Source organism: Physcomitrium patens, chromosome 1, assembly GCF_059467195.1.
Source record: "Physcomitrium patens ecotype Gransden chromosome 1, ASM5946719v1, whole genome shotgun sequence".
NCBI classification, from domain to species: Eukaryota; Viridiplantae; Streptophyta; class Bryopsida; order Funariales; family Funariaceae; genus Physcomitrium; species Physcomitrium patens.
This window is the reverse complement of record NC_143410.1, coordinates 6,235,479-6,260,304: the sequence shown is the minus strand read 5'-3', so window position 1 is coordinate 6,260,304 and position 24,826 is coordinate 6,235,479. Positions and strand designations below refer to the sequence as shown.

At 30.7% G+C, this 24,826-nt stretch overlaps 1 protein-coding gene across 1 annotated transcript; it reads left to right on the top strand.

Moving 5' to 3' along the window:
• The first annotated feature begins 22,754 nt into the window (after window positions 1-22,754).
• LOC112290459 (F-box only protein 6) lies at window positions 22,755-24,587 on the top strand. Its single transcript, XM_024536723.3, has 2 exons — window positions 22,755-23,991; window positions 24,119-24,587. The coding sequence occupies exons 1-2, from the start codon at window positions 22,912-22,914 to the stop codon at window positions 24,161-24,163; spliced, it is 1,125 nt and encodes a 374-aa protein (XP_024392491.1). The 5' UTR covers window positions 22,755-22,911; the 3' UTR covers window positions 24,164-24,587.
• The last annotated feature ends 239 nt before the right edge of the window (window positions 24,588-24,826 follow it).

Here is a 24,826-nt window from a genome sequence, read left to right as displayed (position 1 = left end):
TTAAGACATAGGTGTCACTCAACTTCAAGGTTTTTTTTTGACATGACTCACTCAATACATTCTCTCGATTATCTGCTAGGTATATATTCTTTCTTTTCATCACTTTGATTTTAATCCCAAATTGCTTGGTAATTTCAACCAAGATAACTTTTTTTTATAGAGCTACAATTCACAAGCACTCAATATGGCTATCTTTTTAGCCAATCCATTAGACACATCAGTCAATTCTTTTGATAATTATCTAAAGCCATATCATTTATTTCTAAGAGATATCAGCTATTTCTAGTATTAGCCCTTATTTCTTTTATTGGTGAGTCTCATTTTTTTACTCCACTTCTTTATTGACTTGATTAGCTTCAAGATTGTGAACCTCTCTTGATTTTTTGGTGCCTAAATTTTGACATTTCAAACAATCTTTGACTTGATAGCTTAGCTCTTGACAATAAAAATTCAATCCCTTCTACGCCAATATTTATTGTCTTTGTAGTATTATTGGTACTTATAAGATATCAATCTCTATCAGCATTGGTTCCTATGTCATAGTATTGGATAGAGCTCTATGCTATAGGTCATGCTCCATGATTTCTAAAATCTATAGCATCAACTTTCTTTACAATCCTAATTGCCTCTTAAAATATTTGTGGATCCCTTAATTCTACCTCTTATTAGACTATAAGTTTCAATCCTTATACAAATCAATGTATCATCTCTGCTTTTGAAAAATTGCAAATTTGAAGACATAGAGACTTGAATTAGGAGATATAAACTTGTACTAACTTGAATTGTATAAGATTAGTCAACTAATTATATGCTAACTTTTCTACATTGATGGGCCAAAATTGAGTCCTAAGCTTAGTTTTAAACTCCTTCTAGTCACAAAATCCATCTTAAGCTCCATAATTTTGATCTTAATGTCAGTACCAAATGGTTGGCATATCTCTCAAATAGCTACATGTATACATAATTCTTTTAGTGATATTTGCCTCAAATAGTTGGAAGTATTGTTACATACTAAAGAGCCATTGGCATACATCTTCTTGCTTTGAAGTCCCAAAGTATGTATTGAGCTTGTTCAATTTCAACCTAACAGATGTCACTTTCATTCTTATAGAGGCTTCTATTTACTCTTGCACAATAGCTATCTGATGTTGGATGTATTATATCTAAGTTTCCATCTGAGATTGCTTTGCTATATCTCCCATGCTATAATTTCTTTGTTGGATTCTACTACTATAATGTCTTCTCTTCTTTCAGCCAACTTTTTAAAAATAATTCATGATAGCCTAAAAATAATATTCGGTGTGATGATAAAAATTAACCTCCAATTAAATGGTAGCTATCAATACACTATCAAAGAATAGACTAATACTCACTTTCATAATAATGATAAGAGACTAAAATCTCTTTAATATCTAAAATCATTCCAATCTATAGAAACATAAATCTGAATACAATATATAGTATAATAGGCCAAAAAAAATAGAAAAAAATTAAATAGAATGGAATATAAAAGACATAATAGAGGAAAAGAGAATAAAATATAATAGAACAAAATAATACAAACTAAACTATATTAAGAAAAAAGGACCAAAACCATACCTAATCAAATATCTAAATGGCTTCAATTAATCATATTTACACTTTGTCCAACTATCTTAGAACTTTATAGAATTTTCCTAATGGTAGATTCCATTAAGATAATTGCTCATTTTAAAAGATTTTAAAAAAGAGGCCCAACTTAGCTAATTGCTCTTTCAAAAGATTTAAGGTGGACCTCATTTAAATAACTATCTTAAGCTCTTCTAGAATGTTCTATGGTCGATCCTACATAAACCACCAATATAGCTCCAATTCTAGAACTTCTCAAAAACAACCAACTAACTATTTCTATGCATCAACAATACAAATAATTTAACTATGTCTTATTACAATAAATACAAGAAATATTTCAAATATATACTTCTGTAATCTTTATTATAATATAAATAAGAATCTTTGAAACCACTTTTGCTATCAATTTCATTCTTTGTCTTTAATCTTAATATATTTTTTTTGATAGATTTTTACATCCTTAATAATTCTTTGAACAACTATGAGATCCATGCTCTACTCTCTCCAAGACAACATCATCTCTACTCTTCTTTATTCTCAAAAATCTTATAACCAAATTGCTTCCAAACTTGGCTATAATAAAGCTATTATCTCTAGGCTAGTGAAAAAGATTACTTTTAATAGAAAGAATCTTAAGTTAAACAAACCAAAGAAGCTCATTGTACTAGATGAAAGGGCAATTATTTGCCAAATCAACATTGAGAAGGCTGAAAATGCTTTTGAGGTTGCTAAAAATTTTAAACATGATATAACAACCAATATGACATAGCAACTAATATAGTTAATCATGAGGGTAGAAATATAATGGTATGTAGTTACATAGAATGAAATGGGATTGAAAGATCGACAGAGATTGAAGGGAGGATGGATGCTAAGGAATTTGTGGAAACTCTTGAAAAAATTGAGCTCTCTAGCATTCAAGAATCTGGTATTTTTAAGAAAGAGGTGATTTTTTAATAAGACAAATGACTCCAAGCATAACTCAAAATTTGCATGGAAGTGGTTTGTTTATCATAGGATTAAAATATTAGATTCGCATACTTAGTCTTTTGATCTTAATTCCATTGAATATCTTTGAGAGCACTTCAAATTCCAACTCAACACTTGGAAGATAAAATGAAAGAGAGTTTGGAAATTATAGCAAAAAATAGTTGCAGAATGAAATAATATTGAAGTAGTTTTGTGCCAAAAGTTAATAGAAAGTATGCATAAGAGGTTGGAAGCAGTTATCAAGGCCAAAAGAATTCATAAAAAATATTAATATGTAATTGGATACTACATTCAAAAAAAAAAATTCAACATTGCTCTAAATTGAATTGATCATACCTCTACAATTACATAATGGAACTTTATTCAATATAGACTCATTTAATAGCTGTAAAAATATACTTTATTTAATATACAAATCATGTGTCATTATTCACTACAATTCATCTATAATATACTACTCTTTTCAAAATATGTTAATATTGAAACAAGTTTTTGAATCATTTTTTATTCATAAGTGATGTCATATAAAGAAAAAATTATAAAGCCAAATAGTCTATAGTTATGACAAAAAATATTAAAACTTAAATATTATTACATATATCAAGGTATCAAGGACATGAATCTTAAAGAAAAAAATCCTCAATACACTCTTGTGTCATTAAAAAGGACTAAAAAATCACTCAAAGATGTTATAGTATTGAACTAAAATGATTATTGCTAAAAAATAAGAAAACTAAAAAGACTTGAAACAAAACTAAAAACTAGAAAAGCATTGGCAAGAGTGAAGAAGGCTTCATTCTTACCTCCATATATATACTCTTAACTAGGAGCTATGTGGCAATATCCTATAAGATCTGTAAAATGTATTGACTTTATAAGACATGTATTTTAACTTCTAAGACAAGTTTTATATATATATGCCATATAATTAACTTGTTTTGTAAGGTATTAATATATGATTAACTTATTGATCAAGTTTTTACACTTTAAATCAACTATAAATATGTATAAAGTCAAAGTAATGTCTATAAAGCTTCTGAGAAGCTTTTTTAGAAGATATTATAAAATTAATCTATTTTTATCTATTTTTACCTACTTTTATCTACTTTTACTTAAGCATGTAGGTATTTACTAAAATAAATATGTATATTCCTGATATTACATTTTCATCTAGAGACAAATTCCATAAGGAGCAGTTATCATGTATTGATGAAATCTAAGATGTGGAGAATCATATTTACCACATACTTTGATCTTTGTTCTCTTCAAAGATGGTTGATAGGACTTCTTAGCCATCAATAATATTCCATACTATGATGAGAAGATCACCTTGTTATTTAATTGTTGTTGAGGCCTTCGTAACTTCCTTCAAATAAAATATTTACAATACTATCAAGAATTGTTCTTACTTCTAATAAAATCATAAATAATTTAGAGTCTCTTCCAAGGCTGTGATACCAAATATATTGTATCTCACCATCTATTCAAAAAAAGATATGTTTTTTTTGAAGAACTTCATCTTGATTATGTCATTTTAAAGGTTGTAACAATCATAATGTCTCATTTGATAAGTTAGCAAGTGAAAGTTCTTCAGTTAAATCTACTAGTTGTTGATTTTCCATCTCCTTAATATCACAAATACACAGAAGCTACAAAGAAGGGTAGAAGGTAGAATGCTACTTTTCTTATATCTTATTTTATTTTATAATAAAGATTTGATATTCTTTATCTTGATTTTGATGGATGTTGTCAATGAGAAGCCTCAACTCTCTTTGCTACATTTGCAAGATTCTTTGGTGGCTCTTATGTGCATTCACTACTAACATATCCGTACTAATGAACAAGGTATTCCAACCTATTTTGGTATCACCTTGAATCTAAGACTTCTTCCACCTTAAATTCTTGATTATTATTTATTTCTATAAGAAGATATGGTATTTATCTTCTTCTCAAGTTATTCACTATCATATATGGCTCAAGAAGAGATATATAAAATATGAGATGGATCTTTATAGATTCATGTAGATATAATTGATAAGCAATAAGATTGATTTATTTTCAAATTGAAAAAGATCTAAGCCTATAATAGTCCAACTTTTACAAAGATAAGTAGTCTTGATATTGTGACAAAGTAATCATACTTTGCAATCCACATTGAATTGTAGTTGTTTCTTATAATAGGCATGTGCATTCATTTTTTTTTGTTCTTGAACTCCTTTTAATTGTGCCTTCATTATTGCATATAGCTTTGACAAATGATTTGCCAAATCTTCTACTACAAGATTATTAATTTTAAAAAAATTAAAAGTATAAAGTTATAGATGATAATCATAATTGAAAAAAAAAGGTGTTTATTGAGTAGAAGAATGTACCAAATTATTATATGCAAACTTTGCCAATGGTAAAAGAATTGTTCAATCATTTTGATAAAAATTGATGGTACACTTCAAATATTGCTCTAAAACTTGATTCACCTATTTTGTTTGTCCATTAGTTTAAAGATGAGAAGTTGAAGAGAGCTTTATATCTACTTTTAAAATCTTGAAAATGATTCTCCAAAATCTTGATATAAATTAAATCTCCCTATGTGATGTAATATCTTTAATAAATTTGTGATAGCAATAGATATTGACAAAAAAAAGTTTAGCGGTTTCTCTACCAGTGATAGATTTTATACATGGTATAAAATATTCCATCTTAGTAAAATGATCTAATACTACAAATATAGAATCATACAAATCAGAGGCTAAAAGACTTATGATAAAATCTATAGAAACGGAAGACCATGATTATTTTGGAATAGGTAATAATTGAATAAATCCATATTGTTGACAATAAGGAATTTTTGAACTTGAACAAATATTACATGATTGTACAAAGTCTTTGACTGCCTTCTACATTTGATGCCACTCAAAATCTCTTGATATTAGCTCCAAAGTCTTATCATATCCAAAATATTATATTCCTAGAAAGTCATGACGAGTTTGAAGAACACATAATTGTGCCCCTCCTTCTAGAATATATAATTATCTTTTGAAATAAAATAGATTATTTATAAATTTGAACTTAAAAGCATCATAAGATTTAGAAGAATTATTTTTGATATCATGGATAAGAGGATGAAAAGAAATACTTGATTGAATTTTCTTGATAAAGATTGAATCAATAGTCAATGTTGAATTTATTACTTAAAAAAAAATACTTTGGCTTTAACAAAATCGTTCTTTGTTGATCAAAAGATACATTTTCTTCTTTTGGTACAAGATAAGAATATCTAAAAAGGACTTTTAAGAAACCTAATTATTTTTTCAATCAATAAGTGATCTTAAAATCAAATCTTAATAAAGATATGCTCCAATAAGCTTGGCAATGATTCAAAACATATGTCGATATAACGTACTCAAGATTCTTATGATCTATATATGATGATTGGTCTCGAGGTGCCTTCTAGATAATGACACTATTCTTGAAATGAATCTACGATTGCAAGGAGTTCTTTATTGTGGATCTTATAATTAATCTTGACAACTAATTTTTTTTTTGGAATAAAAAGCTACTAGATAGAATTTATCATCTGCTCCTATTTGAGACAATACTACATTCAAGGCAAAGTCTGATGCATCTGTTTTTATAAAAGAAAATGCTTTAAAAAAGTCAACATATTTTAAAATTGGTATAAAAATAAATTCTTCTTTAAAGCATCAAATGATGCTTTAGCTTCTTTACTCTACTAAAGTTTTTTTTATAAGTCAAATATATAAGTGGAGCTACAACTTGAAAAAAAATCTTGATAAAGTTCCAATATTAATTGATAAAGTCCAAAAAAAAAATTATACATCTCTTATTGTGCTTGAAATCTTCCAATCCATGATAGTTTGGACCTTCTTTGGATCCATCAATATTCCTTCATTGAAAAAAATCTATCCTATGAAATCAACTTAAATAATGTAGAACATATATTATTTAAACTTGGCATATAATTCTACATCTCTAAGTTTTTGTAACATGCAACAAACATGAACTTCATGGTCTTTTATATTCTTAGAATAGTTTAAGATGTCATCCAAATAACAGATGAAAAAATTAACAAAAAATTCACAAAAGACATAATTCATTAGATGTTAAAAAACAGCTAATATATTCATGAATCCAAAAGACTGTCAAGAACATAAAGTGAAAGAAGATATATAAACTTATGGAATCTATATCAAAAAGAAAGTGACAAAATAGAAGAAAGTATGTATATTCAAGGAAGACCTAGAATGGCTATTGCCAAAGACTAAAAAAATACAAGACTCTTGAAACTAGACTAAAAGCAAGAAAGGAGTTGACAAGAGTGAAAAAAAGCCTCACTCTTGCCTCTATATATACTAATTAACTAAGAACTATGTGGCAACATGCTATAGGACCTCTACTACGTATCCAACTTGTAGGACACATGTCTAATTTGTAAGGCAAGTTTCTTAGGTGTATGCCATATGTCCAATTTGTACTATAAATGGTCAATATGTAAATACGTGGCCTCCTTATTGGTCAAGTTTTTAACCTACTAATCACCTATAGACATGTATAAAGATAAAACAACGTCTATGAAGCTTTTTACAAGATAATATCATATTTATCTGTTTTGACTTATTTCTATCTATTCTTATTATCTAGATAATTATCAAGATAAATATGTATGTCCGTGATATTATCCTCTTTCTAGGGACGAATTCCACAAAGAGCAGTGATTACATGTTGATGAAGTCCAAGATGCGCCGAACTATATTTGCCATGTACTTTGATGTTTATTCTATTTAAAGGTAGTTGATAGGTTCCTTCAACCATTGATAATGTTCTATGCCAAGGCGAGTAGACCACCTTGATATTTGATCATTATTGAGGCTTTCATAACTTCATTCAAACAAAACATTAGTAATACCATCAGAAGTGGTTCCTACCTCTGAAAGTATCACTAAATACTATGAGTCCTTTCCAAGGTCGTGGTACCAAACACATTGTATCTCGCCATCTATTAAGGAAGAATATGTCATTCTTCAGGATCTTCATCTCGATTTTATCGTCTCAAAGGATGTGACAGTTGCAATATTTTGTTTGATAGCTCAACAAATGATAGCTCTTGAGTTGAATCTGCTCGTTGTTGATTCTCCATCTTCTAAGTACTAAAAAATCTAAAGAAAAAATGATACAAGATAGAATAAAAATCTCTATTGAGCTTGCTTTATTTTATAATAAAACAATTCTTGACTCTTCATCTTCATTTTGATGGATGTCATTAATAGAAAGCTTTAATTTTGACTGATACATTTGTTAGATTCCTAAATGGCTTCCATGTGCATTCATTAATGTCATATCTATGCCAATGTACCAGATATTCTAACCTATTTTGGCACCGCCTTCAATCTAAGACTTCTTCTACTTCAAATTCTTCATTATTGTCTACTTCTATAGAAGGTGGTAGTATTTGTCACCTTCTTTGTATATCCATTATTTTGTATGGCTCAAATAAATATACATGGAACACCAAATAGATTTTCATAGACTTCGATAGGTATAATCAATAAGCAATTGAACTGATCTGTTCATAAATGGAAAATGGTTTAAGCTTATAATAATCTAGCTTATCACAAGGATGAATAGTTTTAATATTATAATGAAGTAATGATACCTTATCGTCCAATTGAGGTTGCTCTTTGTAATAGACATCTACATTGGCTTTTTATCGTTCTTGAGCTTTTTTTAATTATGCCTTTATTATTGCATGAGCTCTGACAATCACTTTGTCACATCTTTTGCTTTAAGATTATCAACTTTTGAAAAGTCAAAAGTATCAAATCATGGATAATAATTGTAATTGGCAAAAAAAAGTGTTTGTTGAGTAGAAGAATGTACTAAATTATTAAAAGCAAACTCTGCCAATGGCAAAAGAGTTGTCCAATCATCTTGTTGATAGTTGATTGTACACCTCAATTACTACTTTAAAACTTGATTTATCTATTCTGTTTTTTTATTAGTTTGATGATAGAAAGCCAAAGATAGTTTTATATCTACTTTTAATATCTTGAAAAGAATTTTCTAAAATCTTGATAAAAATTGTGTTCCTCTGTTTGATATAATATTCCTTGGTAATCTATGATAGTGATATATGTTGTCAAGGAAGAGTTTAGCTATTCTTTTACTTAAGATAGATTTTATACATAATACAAAATATGCTATTTTAGTGAAACGATCTACAATCACGAATATGGAAACATATGAACTTGAAATTTTGAGATCTGATATAAAATCCATAGAGACAGAAAACCATGATTGTTTTGGTATAGGTAATGGTTGGAGGAGTCCATAAGGTCAATGACAAGGAGTTTTTGATCTTGAACAAATATCACATGTTTACAAAAATTCTTTAACAACCTTCTACATTTGAAACTACTAAAAAGCTCTAGATATAAGCTCCAAAGTCATATTATATCCTAAATGTCTTAATGCAAGGAAATTGTGACAAGCTTTAAGAGCACATAATCATGCTTTTTTTTCTGAAACATATAAGCATCCTTCAAAATAGAATAGGTCCTCTTTAAACTCAAACTTGGAAGTATCTTGAGACTTAGAGAAATTATTTTTAATGTCATGAACAAGAAGGTCTGAGGACATACTTGCTTGGATCTACTTAAAAAAGTCAAATCAATAGTCAATGTTGATTTCATTATTCAGAGATGGAATTATTTTGACTTCAATAAAATTATCTTTTGTTAGCTAAAAGCTGCTTCTTCTTCTTTTGGTGTAAGATAAGAACATCTAGAAAAGGCATTAGACAAACCTTGTTGTTATTTTGGCCGATAAGTGATATTAAACTCAAATCTTGACAAAAACATGTTCCAATGAGCCTGACAACAATTCAAAATACATGCTGACATGAAATACTTGAGGTTCTTGTGATCCATATACACAGTGACTAGACTTGAAGTGCCTTCTAAATAATGATGCCATTCTTGAAAAGAATCCTCAATTACAAGAAGTTCCTTGTTGTGGATCTTATAATTAATTTCTGCTGCTGAAAATTTTCTTAAATCAAAAGCTATTAGATGAAGTTTGTCATCTACTCTTATTTATGACAAGATTACACCCAAAACAAAGTAAAATTCATTTGTCTCCATAAAAAATACTTTAGAGAAGTTGACGCTATCGGGGTAGAGAGGGTTTCCCTCAAGAAAACATTAGATTCCTGGCTATCACTAATTGCTCAATCAAGATTCAAAATAAAGGAAGCCCTAGGTTTATATATAAATTTTTTTTTTGGAGTAATTACACCAAATACATAAGCCCAAGTAACCAATAATATCCAAAATATGATAAAATCCTCTAAAACCTTGTATACCCTTATATAGAATTCTTTTGTAAACTTTAATATCTCATATCTTTCAATCCGACCGTCCAAACTTACTCAAATTTTATATAAAGTACTGATATATTCTTATCAACTTTCACAACAAATTTCAATTGCAAATTCGTTGCGGATCTTAAGATATCACCAAAATCCTAACAGTAGCTTCAAATCCTAGTTTTTATACACCTATGTGAAATTTTCTTCATATCTCACAAACTAAACATTTAAATGCCACAAATTTTATATATATAGTTTTTTAATACAATTATCTACCTTTTCCAAAAGATTTGAGCCAAGAATTCTTCCAAAAACTCAAGATATGGCTCCAATCATTACTATGAATAAAATCACTTACTTACTGTCTTTGATTTGCATGCGCTGACTCCAACCCTCCATAACTTCTTCATTCAAACTTTAAATTCATCAAAAAGTATATAAAAAGTGTAGTTGAAGAAGTGTTCTTTTCAACCTCAGTTCTTGATCCTTCATTGCTCTTTGTAAACATATGTTATGCCTCAAAGAGTGACAATAGATATGAAATTGACACCTTAACTTTGAGTACCAATAATTCCTTCATAAAAACTCCAAATCATCCAAAATTTGCATCCAATCTGTATCCAAAAGCCTAAACGTGATGACTTTAGCCTCTGAAGCTCGAATGACCTCGAATAAAAAACCCTAATTCCTAATAAGGCCTCAGGCAGCCTCCTTGAAGCCCATTGGGCATGGCCTTCAATCAATAGGAATGAAAATCTCTATCCCTTGCCTTCATTCAACCATGCCTTACTTTCATCCCTCCCAATAAGCCTCCTAGTAGTTAAGAGTTTCTTCTTTAGGCTCTAATCTCCTCTCAAGGCTTTATATTAAACATTTAGATCCTATAATTTTTTTAAATGCTATAATCGAAATAGATAAAACTTAAAATAAAGTTTTTTATATCCACTCTCTTTAAATTAATCTATTAACTATTCTAACATATACAAATATTTATATGTCCTAACTAATTTTTACATACTATAAGCAATTACAGTATGACAATATAATATAGGATTAGTACAAAAGTAAAAGCTTTCTTCAAAGCTTCAAATGATGCTTCTGCTTCTTTACTCTTCTCGAGCTTGTCTTTATAAATTAAGCATGTAAGTGGTATTGCAACTTGAGAAAAGTTCTTGATTAAGATCCAATAGTAATTGACAAATCTCAAAAAGTATTGTACATCTCTTACTGTTTTTAGAATCTTCCGATCCATGATTGTATGAACTTTTTTAGGGTCCATCATTAGACCAATGTTTGAAATAATGTATCCTAAGAAATCAAGTTGAATAGTGTAGAATACATTTTTTTTTTTTTTTTTTTTTTTTTTTTTTTTTTTTTTAATCTTGGCGTACAATCCTACATCTCTAAGTTTTTATAATACATGATAAATATGAATTTCATATTCTTCTCTATTCTTAGAATTGATTAAAATATTATCTAAGTAATAGACAACAAAATCATCTAGAAACTCACGAAAAATATCATTTATAAGATGTTGAAAAGTAGCTAGTGCATTCATGAGTCCAAAAGGCATAATATTATATTCAAAGTATCCATACCTTGTTTGAAATGTAGTCTTTCATTCATCTCCTTCTTTAATAAGGACCAAATTCTATGCTCATCGTAGATCTATTTTTGTATAGATCTTAGCTTGATTTTATTCATCAAGAAGTCTAGATATCGAAGACAGAGGATATCTATTCTTAATGATAATCTTGTTGAGTCCTTGATTATCTACACACATTTGCAATGGTCCATCTTTTTTCTTCATAAATAAGATTGGAGCTCTTAAAGGAGATTTTAAATGGTGTATGAAATTCTTCGCCAAGTTTTCATCAATTTACCTCTTGAATTTAGCCAACTTATTTTGTGATAAACTATAAATTGGACCAAATGGCAGCTGAGTTTCTTCTTTAAGATCGATTGAGCAATCATATGGATGATACTTTGGAAAAATATCTATATTCTTTTTCTCAAAAATATCTTGAAAATCTTGATATTGACTTAGAATTTCACTTGAAATTTATCCAAAATTTAAAATGGATGTGGCATAAGTAACAAAAGATAGTCCTTCTTTTGCAGCATGCAAAAAAGCTTTTATACCTACAAGTACAAGTTTAGCTACATTAGACTCATGGCTTTCTATTGGATTAGAAAAAACTTTTAATGATGTTTGAAAAAAAGTCAAGTTTATGAGAAATCCAATCTATTATAGGATTATATTTTTCTAGCCATGATAAACATAAAATGACTAGATTAAAAGGAAATCTAATTATATTAAAAATTACGTAATTATTATGACCATTTATTACTACACCTATAAGAAGTGTTTTATGAGTATCATTTCTAGAAGATAATGGACAACCATCTATGACTTCTACATGTACAGATTTAATTTTTCATACTAATTATATATTATGACTTTTAACAAATTCTTCATCTAAAAAATAAGTTGAGGTTCTTGAATCTATTAAAGGAGAGGCTTTGTGATTATTAGATCCTAAACGCACATCTATAGTAAAAGAAGGAGAGGGTTCTGAGGAAAGAATAGGACCTTTGTTAAGAATTATACAAGATTTTAGTTGCATGGACTTTATTTTAATTGGACAAATTTATTTTTCGACATGTTTTCATCTTTGACAGTAGTACTCCTCATTTTATAGTTGTATTGTTTCTTTAGACAATATCTAGTAGTGTGCTTAGCTTCTCTATAATATAAATATAGCCTTTTTTAATGATGATGAGTCTTTTCTTGTTTGATAAGAAATTTAAAATATACTATATTAATTTGCAGGTCTTCTACTTCCAAATATTTAGATTGAAAAGTCATTGGTGTTGTCATTGAATTTTATTAATTTTGAGGTTTCATTGTGTGATTTTCAAATCAAAACTCAAAAAGTCAATTATCACATTTCACAACATAGTCAATTTCTTGAGTCAGTATTTGAGGATCACGTAAATTGAGCATTAGTTTCTTTACTTCATATTATAATCCATAGAAAAATTGGTTGATGAGTGCTGTATCATTCTACTTAATATCTATTACTAATTGTCAAAATTGTGAAGTATATAATATCATTGATCGATTACCTTCTCGTAAGATACAAATCTTGTTTTTTATAATATAGATTGCATCATATTTTCTATACATAGAGGGAAACTCCGCTAAAAATGCTTTCAAATTATCTAATATTTATCATGTTATTTAAAAAATGATAAAAATTATAATAAAATAAAATTTGAAAGTAGTATTCCAATAAACCTGACTTGTGATCCTTGAGTTGGATAACTTTGAGGTTGTAATTCAATCACCAATTGTACCTAATTAGATCTTGTGCCATCAAACTTCTCAAGTAATCCAATTTTTGGTTCCTTGAAACTTGAACAATGTTCCATTGTAGGAGCAGTAGTATGATTTGATGTAGATGTTGAAGCAACTTCAATCATCTCTATATCTTCATTGTCTGATAATCTTGTTGCTCCTTGTAGTGGTAGACTGAGTTGATGCATCGCAAGCATTAACTCTCTCATTTTTTTCTTGCATTTGAGCCATTGCACTATTCATTTCAGTATGCTTTGCCATGCTAGCTTAATAAAAAGAAAAGTATCTATTCTTACAGAATACAATATTCAAGAATCAAGAAAAAAAATAATTCTAGAAATAATATCAGTTGAAAAAAAGGTAATCCGCAACTTCTTATATACTTATGTCTTATCAAGAGAAAGGGGTAATCCACTCTTAATCAAAAAACGATAAAGCTCTGATATTGTATGTGTACTCTTATCAATCTGTCAAGGACACAAATTCGAAGAAGATACATAAACTTGTGAAATCTGTATCAAAAGGGAAGTGACAAAAGAAAGTATGTATATTCAAAGAAGACTTGGAATGGCTATTTCCAAAGACTAAAAAAACATAAGACTCTTGAAACTAGACTAAAAGCAAGAAAGGAGTTGACAAGAGTGAAGAAGGCCTCACTCTTCCCTTTATATATACTACTTAACTAAGAACTATGTGTCAACATGCTATAGGACTTTTAATACGCGTTGTCGTAATACGTGAAGTCTTACTTGAGAATGCTCCAAGCACCTGGCTGTAGAAGAAAGAATAGAAATTGTAATAACAAAATCTTAATTCTAATAGAATACTAATAATGCTCTAATTAAACCATAATAATGCTAAGCAAGCTTAATCAAATTCAAAAAAAACCTCAAAGAAATTTCAAACAAACAATAAGAATTCTTAAAGAAATATTACAAGAATGACAAATATCACTCAAATACATCTCAATTCAATCTTAATTTAATTCTAGTTAAAATCCTATTGAACTTCATTCAAACTTTAGGCCAAAACTAATTGAATCTTAAATCCTAATAAAATCCTAAACCCTGAATCAAATCCTAAACAAACCTTAAACCAAATCCCAATCAAATCCTAAACCAAATCCTAACCGAACTCTAAACCAAACTCTAAATCCTAAATCAAATCCTAACCAAATCCTGATCTAAATCCTAAACTCTAAATCAAACCCTAATTCAAATCCTAAATCCTAAATCAAATCCTAACCAAATCCTAATCCAAATCCTAAATCCGAAATCAAACCCTAATCAAATCCTAATTAAACCTTAAACCCTAAATCAAACCCTAACCAAACTCATATCCAAATCCTAAACCCTAAACCAAACCCTAAATAAATCCCAACCAAATCCTAAACCAAATCCTAAACCTTCAATCAAACCCTAATCCAAATCCTAAACCAAACCCTAATCAAATCCTAAATCAAATCCTAATCCAAACTCTAAACCCTAAACCAAACCCTAACCAAATCTTAAACCAAATCCTAGTAATTTCTATAATAGATTTAAACCTCAATAACTAATAAATAAATTATCGATCTTAATTCAAATTTTGTATACTTTCAAAACAATAAATTAAAAACAAGCACAAAAAAATTGAAAAGGATCAAATTTATCAAATTGTCGATAATCTCAAAAATGTGCTAGGGTATTGGCCAGCCTCCTTCTCCAAACTTAATGCTAATCTTCCAGAGCCAATATCTCTCTTTTGTGCCGTTAGATTAATCTCAAAATTCTCATATAGATAGAAAATCAAGTCTAATATCTTTTCATGTAAGTTTCACTCCAATCCAACTAATAGATTGTAAGAAATCTTAAAAACCCCCACTGCACCTAAAATTCTATTTTCTAAGACCTTGACTCATTTAAACCTCAATATCTCTCAATTCAACCCTTAGATCGAGCTCATATTCACAATACATATTCAACACAACTATAAACATAAACCTAGAAAATTTCATCTATAGATCTATTACAAAACTCTTGAAATCATCCAAAACATAAATCCTATTTTATTTCATAAAATCCAACTCATCTGAAACAAACTTTGACTTTGCAAAGCTCTTACAAAGTCATAACAACTCCAAATCATCCAAAATCAATGCTTATAGAAATCCTATCCAATCTGCTATCAAATCATACTCTCCGATCTGCCAAAGAGTTCCAAAGTCGTTGTCTAAACTCGGTTTTGTGCTCCAGGGTCTGATTTCGATCTTGGTTTATAACCGGCCCTCTCTTGGTAGCAATATCTAGTTTTTCTAAGTAATTTTTACTGGAATTTACTCTTAACTTCTTCTTAATGATGTCTATATTATTTATTTTTCTAATCTACCTTGTTTTGCCTTATTTATGGCCCTACAAAGTAAGTAGAAGTCACCTTTTTAAAAAGGCAGCATTGCTATTAAAAGTTTTACTACCTTCCTATCTTTTATCCATATTTTTTTATTTTTTCTTTTAACTTGGCTCTTCTATAATAAGCTCTATGTTATCATCTTTCACTATATAGTCATGTTACAACATGACAGCGTCCAACTTATAGAACACATGTCTAATTTACAAGGCAAGTTTCTTAGGTATGCACCATATATCCAACTTGTAGTACAAGTGGTCTACATGTTGACATGTGGCCTCCTTCTTGACCAAGTTTTCAACCTACTAATTACCTATAGATATGTATAAAGGCAAAGCAATGTCTATGAAGGTTCTAGGAAGCTTTCTATAAGATATTATCATATTTATCTACTTTGACTTACTTCTACATATTCTTATTATCTAAATAATTATCAGGATAAATATGTATGTCCATGAAAAAGGCATGACATTATTTTCAAAATATCCACATTTGATTTGAAATATAGTTTTTTATTCATCTCCATTTTTAATACATATCAGATTATATGTTTTTTATAGATCTATTTTTATATAAATTTTTCTTTAATTGAATTGATCAAGAAGTCTTAAAATCAATGGTAGAAGATACTTATTTTTGATGGTGATCTTGGTGAGTCCTCGATAGTTCTTACATATTTTCAAAGTTTTGTCTTTTTTCTTCACAAATAAAATAAGAGCTTCAATTAGAGATTGAAAATAGTATATAAAATTTTTAGCCAAGTTCTCATCAATGTACTCCATGACTATAGCCAACTCATTTAATAATAAGCTTTAGATTAGTCCAAATGGTGGTTGAGATCTTAAATAAAGATTGATGGAACAATCATAAAGATGATGCTTTAGAAGGATATCTACATTCTGTTTTTTAAAAATGTCTTTGAAATCTTAATACTAACAAGGAATACTACTTAATTTCTTTTTACTATCAAAAATGGGCATGGGATATATAATAAAAGATAATTCTTCTTTTGCAGCATGCATACAAGGTCTTGCATCTATTAGTAAAGGTTTGGATATACTTAACTTATGTATTTTGACTTGACTAACGAGATTTTTAATTAAACTATTAAAAAAATTAAGGTTATGAAAATTTCAGTCTATTTAAAGATTATAATTTTTTAATTAAGATAATCCTAAAATAATTGGATTGAATAGAAATCTTATTATATTAAATATTTCTATACTATTATGATCTTTAATTGCTACATCTAAAAGAATAGTCTCATGCATAATATCTCTAAAAGATAGTGAATGATTATCTATGACTTCTATATGTACAGATTTAATTTTCTTGAATAACAATATTTCTTAATTTTTGACAAAATCTTTGTCTATAAAAGAAGTTGAGGTTCTTGAATCTAATAAGGTTAAGACTTAATAGTTTTTTGGTCCAAAATAAACTTCTTTTGTAAAACAAGATGAAAGGTCTGAGTAGAGAATAATACTTTTACTAAGAGTTATGCAAAATTCTAGCTGCACAATCCCTATCATAATCAGAGAAATTCATTTTCTAACACATTGTCTTCTTTAGCAACCTTGCTTTTCATTTTGCAGTTGCATTGTTTCTTTGGATAATATTGAGTAGTGTGTTTAGCTTCTCTGTAATAAAAGAATAAGGTCTCTTATTGTCATCGAGTCTTTTTATGCTTTGTGAGGAATTTAAAATGTAATATATCAATTTGCATTGGTTCTGATCTTAAAGAATAAGTTTCTGAAAACTTCAAAGATGTTGTCATTATTTGACTTGTTCTTCTCTAACCAAGTCTTTATTCTTAACGTCTTTCAAATAATTGATTCTAGCATGCAATAGCTTAAGTAATAAGTTATTTCAAAGATTCTACCTTCAGCTTTCTCAATAACAAATCTTTGATATTATCCTTCTACCCATATTGAAATTGATTAATAAAGATTTTGTAATTCCAGTCCACATTGCAAGTAAGATTTTGGAATTTAGTAGCATATATAGTAGCTGACTATGATTCTTACCATAAAGATAAGAACTTGGTCTATACTATTTTTTCTTGATCACTTTCTCCAAATATGGCCATAATTACTTCTAAGAATGAATTCAAATTATAAAGGAGATATGAATTTTTTTTCATTAAAGATACAAATCAAGAAAGAATACTTCTTGGTAGAAGTGCACCTATGAATCCGACTTTAAATTTTAAATAGAGCTTGACTTATTGCAAAAAACCTCAAGATTTTGATCTTGTTCCATTAAACTTCTTATGCATACTAATCCTTGTCTTGATCATACTTGTAGAAGAAAAATTCTTTGGATTTGATTGTAAGTTCAATCTTCTTGTTTTCTTCAAGTGCACAACTTTTTGATGCAGACTTTGAACTTCTTCTATAGGCATAAGAATAGTACCTCCATAATTTACATTGAAAATGCATAAAATTTCTAATCTTAGAATATTGACAAGCTCATAAAGACCTACAATAGTTATAAATCTATTCTCACTTTTGCTAAGAGTACCATCCATAATTTTTTTTTCCATTGATAATTCAAACAAATTCAAAAAATTAAATTAGAAGAGGATAATCTACAAATTTTTATATCAAATAAAAATTCCTATAAAAATAGATAATTTATATTTTTTTAAAAAAAATCAATGTTAGAAAACAAGATTATTTGTTTAAAGGAGGATAGTCCACAACCTTCAAAATACAACAATAAAAGTAGAGTAATCCACTCACTTCTAAAACAAAACAAAAACATTACATTAACACTCTTATCAAATTGTCAAGGTATCAAGGACATGAATCTTGAAGAAATCCTCAATACATTCTTGTGTCACTAAAAAGAACTAAAAAGTCACTCAAAGATGATATAGTATTGAATTAGAACTGTTATTATTAAAAACAAGAAGACTAAAAGACTTGAAACAAAACTAAAGACTAAAAAATCATTGACAAGAGTGAAGAAGGTTTCATTCTTGCTTCCATACATACTCTTAACTAGGAGCTATGTGGCAATATCCTATAGGACCTCCAAAATGTATTGATTTTATAAGCCACATATCTTAACTTATAAGACAAGTTTTATATATATATATATATATATATATATATATATATGCCACATAATTAGCTTATTTCACAAGCTACCAATATGTGGTTAACTTGTTGACCAAGTTTCTAACCTATCAATCAATACAAATACATATAAAATCAAAGCAGTGTCTATAAAGCTTCTAAAAAGCTTCTCTAAAAGGTATTATGAAATTAATTTACTTTCATTTAATTTTATTTATTTTTGATTACTTGCACTTAATCATATAGGTATTTACTAAAGTATGTATGTATATTTGTCATAGCATGTCATTACTAAATGATAAAGTAATAGATTTCCACTGTTTTCTTTGTAAATCTTATACTCTAAAACTATTTAGTACTTAGCTTCTCGGTGACCTTTGAAGTTCCTTTCTATTGGCATGAGGAGATACAATCTAAAAAAATAATGGCAAGTTTCAAAATGTATATCAAAGATGTATTCAGCTTTGACCTCAATGTCTTCATTCTCATCCATATGCCAAAAATTATCTAATTTTTAGCCAAAGAGAGAATTCAATATTAACATAAAAATATCATGCACTTCACATTTAAAAAATTATTAGTTATCAAACACCTATTCTACAAAAATAGATTTATTATTCTTTATAGTTCAGTTCTAAAAGATCTTGCATAGGTTGTGAATTATGTATTCATCAAAATTAATAAGGAACAAAATTTGCCATAGACCTTGTCACTTCTAAATACCAAAAACTATTGCCATAGAATTTCAACAAGGTGGTCTATAAAGCATTTGCAATAGAAAGGGACATAGTTGTTTTTGTATATGAAATTAAATATTTTAAGGATTTTTTGTCTTTGAAAAGACTAAATAAAAGTGTCTCACAAAATTTCAATGCATTTATAGCGGCTACTTTGAAGTCCCTGTAAATATGCTATTATAAGAGATTTTTTGTTGTGTCCACCTCTTAATAAATTTGGTCCTTAAATTTGTATGGGAGAAGGTAGCAATTTGGATTGATATAAAAATTCTAATTGCTATTGTTTATTACAATCCAATGCACTCTCATAAATCTTTCTAAAAAACAATGGTTTCAAGGGATGTTGGAGAAAAATCCACCTCTTAGTTGCATCATATTTGCATGTGCGCTATGATCTTGAAAAGTGTCAAGTTACTAAAAGAATTGGTGTACTACAACCACCATATAGGTGTACTACAACCACCACATAGGTGTAGAGAAGTTTTACCTCTACAACAATAGCAAAGACAATCTTGACAAAGTAATCAAAGGCTTGAGAAGTTTTAACATTAAGAAGCCACTATGGCCTTGGATGAAAACTCAAAAGACAAGATTTTCTCATTGCAACTTGTATATGCAATCAAAGTGCATGTAGATGTTCTATATCGATATTAACAAATACATTTTTTCAAATCAAAACTTTTTAGAAATTAGACTGAAATCCCAAGCCCCCAATTTGCAATTGACAACAACTTCTCAATTAATAATTGCTTTGTTTATTAAGAAAGCAGTTGAGAATAACTTCAAGGTAAGTAAATCAACATTTCTTGTTATAACTACGAGCTCTTGGTTTCTCCTCTGCAAGGCATCCCACAAAGTTATACTTGCCAAATGTGGTGATATTATGTCAATCATGAATATTTTAAATATTTCAAGTTATTTAAAGAATATATTTTTAAAAATTCTAATATATATATATATATATATAGAGGAATGTTAAATAGACTTTGGCTTTTACTAAATTGACCCACCCATCCTAACCATCATGGAAAGAAAAAAAATGACTTCTAGATTTATTTCTCTACTACTAAATCCAAAACCAATGAAAATCAATCACATTCATCATGATTATCATATTATTCATTATAGGTAGGTCGTATTAGTTAAAACATGGGTCCATTTAAAATTACCTTAGATATATATATATATATATATATATATATAACTGAAAATAAATTCCATAAGATTTTTCATCTATTCCACCAATTGTGTAGAGACAAGTGGCCAGCAAGGTCCGTCATCAGCCCATAACCCAACTCCTACCCTAATATCATGGCGGGCAGCCAAGTGGCATCCAACTGTGCACGGGCAGCCCGGAGGAAAAGCCCGCGCAGGGCGTGCCAAGAGGGTATTAGCCGCGCACGTTGCTCGTGTCTGCGGCGCTTCCGTCCCACGCATTCCCCGAGCTCGCAATTGGTGACGCTCATTAATCCAGCTGCTGTTGTCGCTGCTGCGGCCCATCTCACTTCTTCTGTGTGTGGGTCCCGCGATTTGTGTCGCTGCTTTCTCCCCATGCGCTCTCTCGCTCTCTCCTCATCTCGCCGACACGTTTGCAGGCTCCATTATCCGAGGTCCCAAATGGCACTTTCAGAGGCGGAGTTGGGGTGTTTGAAACGGGTGCGAGGAGATCGAACAGGCCTCCTTAATAAATCCACTGGCCCGACGCATCTCAGCCGTCAGATTTCCGGATTCAATCCTGGCCTTTACATGGGTTCTCGTTAACGCGGGGGAGCGCGGGGGGAACGTGGCGGGGCGGGCAGTAACTGACCCTGAAACCGATGCTTTGTATTAGATTTATAAAAATTCCCCTTTATTAATGTGTGTGATTGAAACCGAATAAAGAATACTGTACAGATAAAAGCATTCAGGTGGCATTATTTTTGTTAACACATGGTATATAGAAATGCATGCATGCTTATAAGTGCATATTACAGTTAAATAACTCAAAACATCCCAATAACATTTTGACTTAAAATATACCAAGATAAAATGAAAAAATAAAATAAAATAAAATAAAATAAAAAATACTTATACAATGAACTCAAAACCTGACTTCAAATTGTACACACTAAAGATAGCAATAATATTTGTGGTTATCTCAGTAAATAAGGTTTGAAATTAAATGAAAACAAACATCTAGCATAGACCATATTTAGGGTCCAAACCTAGACTTGATTTGGTTCATAGTTTTCTTTTTTTCTTTTTTTCTTTCTTGCCAATTTACTTAAATAACATATTTATGTTATAAACAGAATATTTTTGTTTATTTAATGAAAGATACATCAATGTAATAATTATGTATATATATATATATGTGTGTGTGTGTGTGTGTATTACCCTTGAGTGTATAAAGAAATAACATGGAGATGAATCATATACAAAAAAGAGGGTATTTAATAATCATGGAAGTTTGAATTTTAAATCAAGTTAAATCAATTTTGAAACCTTGTTTATAAAATATCTTTGTTGGAGAAAAAATTAATGAGTAAATTTTTTGAGTTGTAAAAAATCTTCCTAGAAATAAAAGTATCATTTACATTAAGTGTTGTTATGTATGACAACAAAATAAAAATAAAATCTTTGAAGCAAGAGTAATGGTTGAATTCAAACAAGAAATTGTCCCAAAATGTCATAATATAGTTAAAAAGTGTTTTTTACAAAACTTTGCAATTCTACACAAGAGAGTTTATCTCTTAAGACAAGATTAGGATACTGAAGCCAAATAATAATAACAAATAAAATAAATATAAAATGTAAAATATAAAAAAAGAGACGTGTGCTATGCAGTACATGATTGAGCAAATTTTACTTGGTGGTGGTGGTGGTGGGAATAATGGTACTTTGTTAAAGGAAGTTGGGGGGTATACCATACTACAGGGAATTGAAGGATTTGGGATTGAGAGAAACAAACCCCCTAAACAAACTTCACCGTACATACATACATACATACTCTTTGTGTAGAATGTGGATGAGTGAGGGCCCAACTGAGGAATGCAACCCAACTGAGAAATGGCAAAATAATCCTCACTGGAAACATCCTCCGTGGCTTGGAGTTGTAAATCTTTCCCAACCTGCCCGCCCCTCTGGTTCCCCAACGTTCCCATACTCCGTTCTCTGACACAATTCGACGACGAGGGTGGATGATGGACAGGAGGGTCGGTGCATGGATTTCGTGTATCTATCTAAACGAGTGAGTGAGTGTGAGTGACAGGATGCTCTCGTGGAAAGTTGTGTTGTTTGTATTGTGAGCTTAGAAATGGTGGGTTTCAGAGAGTGTTTGTTGTGAGAAAGTGTTTGTTGGGTTGGGTTGGTTGATTGGGAATGGCGGTCGCAATGACAAGTAATGAAGATGGAAGCGGGATGGATCCCAAGCTGTGGGGCGAGCTTGGTAACCACATCGAACTGGCGAAGAACATCTACTCGAAGCTGCCGATCCAAGAGTTTTGCCGGCTACGCGTGGTTTGCAAGGAGTGGAATCGTTTGTCCCGCGATCGAAAGTTTCTCGAGAGCTGCTACACGAGTCCCATTCCGAAGCCTTACTTCTGTTTGAGGGCTGAAGGGAAGGACAGGCTGCACGCCTTATTGTCTTGCGACGCCGGGTCCAAGCGCTGGAATTGTACACGACTTTTTAATATAGATTATCGCTCTGGAATTCTCGATGTGAACGGAATGATTTACAGCATCAGCTGCAATGATTATGGTGGACAGGAGGTCTATAACGTGCATACGAGGTATGCTCATTCACTGCCTCTTCCCTTGGAGAAATCGTTGGATCTTCCATTCGCCGCCCTCAAAGTCGACAAATCGATTCACCCTTACGAGTATGTGGTTGCCTATGGGAACAACTGGATACCCACTCAAGTTTACGACTCCATGACGAACTCCTGGACGGCGAAGCCAGGTAACAGGCCTGTCATGGGACCTGGGCGAGCCAATTGCGCAGAGTGTAACGGCATCATGTACATTAGGTCAGAACTGGATGAGATGACGACCTACGATTTGGAGAAAGACGAGTGGGCATATATGGATCCTCCAGGGGGAGACTGCGACGACTACTTGCGTAGCATTGGAGTGTGGCAGGGACGGCTATATGACGTGTGTGTGGAAATTGACAAGAAATTGATCACTGCGTGGGAGCTTGGCGATCGCTCTACTTCGGAATGGAAGCCCTACGCGCGCATGCCGGAGGATCTTTTCACGTATATAGCCTATGGCGATAACCCGGATCCCCCTGTAGATCCTAGTGACATACAGATTTTGACAAATTTCTGCGATGAGTATGTGCTTGTGTGGACTTGGCTGATGGAAGAGAACCTGGCGGAGAGGTTTGTTATGTTCAATTTGGATACCCATGTTTGGGAAAAAGTGGATATACCGTGGGGTTCCTGTTCACTTGACAAGGTACTTCCGTTGAAGTGATATCTCCAGTTGAGTTCGTGAATCTGCCCAATTTCTTCCACGCAAGCGATGGCTTTGTGTCTCGACTGCACCACAATGTGCTCAAATTGCTTTTCTTTTGCATCTGCAGTTCCAAGTCCTATGGATAATCGCTGCATCGGTTCATGGACCCTAGTTTGCTTGCGTTTTAGTGAATGCCCTCATCAGTGAAGGCTTGGTCACAGCTCCAGGGATAGTTACCTGCAACTCGAGAAATCACGGCAGATGTGCTCAAATCAGGGTCTCATGATTTTCTTGGAGGAAATGCAATCGGAGAATCTGGAAGTAAAAAATATGTTCTACAAATTATGAATTTTTAATTTTGGATGTTTTCTCTTGGTTTTGTATCTGTAGAAGGCGCGAAACGGGTACAAACAAATCCAAAACATGTGCGAGGAGGAACCGTTTTAGGGTGTATTTAGGCAGTGTTGCGGCACTTGGGCCTGAACATCAATGTACCAGTGCATTTGGATGAAATACACCAGGTGCATGACATTCTACGATTCGTGTGGATCGGCACTTGATAAGATCCATGCATGAAATATCTCTATTTTACTCTACTTCCTGGATGAATCCTCATTACGTATCTTTGACGTATAAATGGCAACCAGCATGTTATACGGTGAGTGCTTAGAATAAACCATCCTAAACCATCCTAGTTGTTGCCCCGCCTTGAAATTTCCAATTTCCTTAATTCTCCGCAACTGTGAATGACTTCGTTGAAAGTGACACCAAAATCCCAAACCATGAATGAATAAGATAAGAATCCTTGAATAGATGGGTAATCAACATACACTAC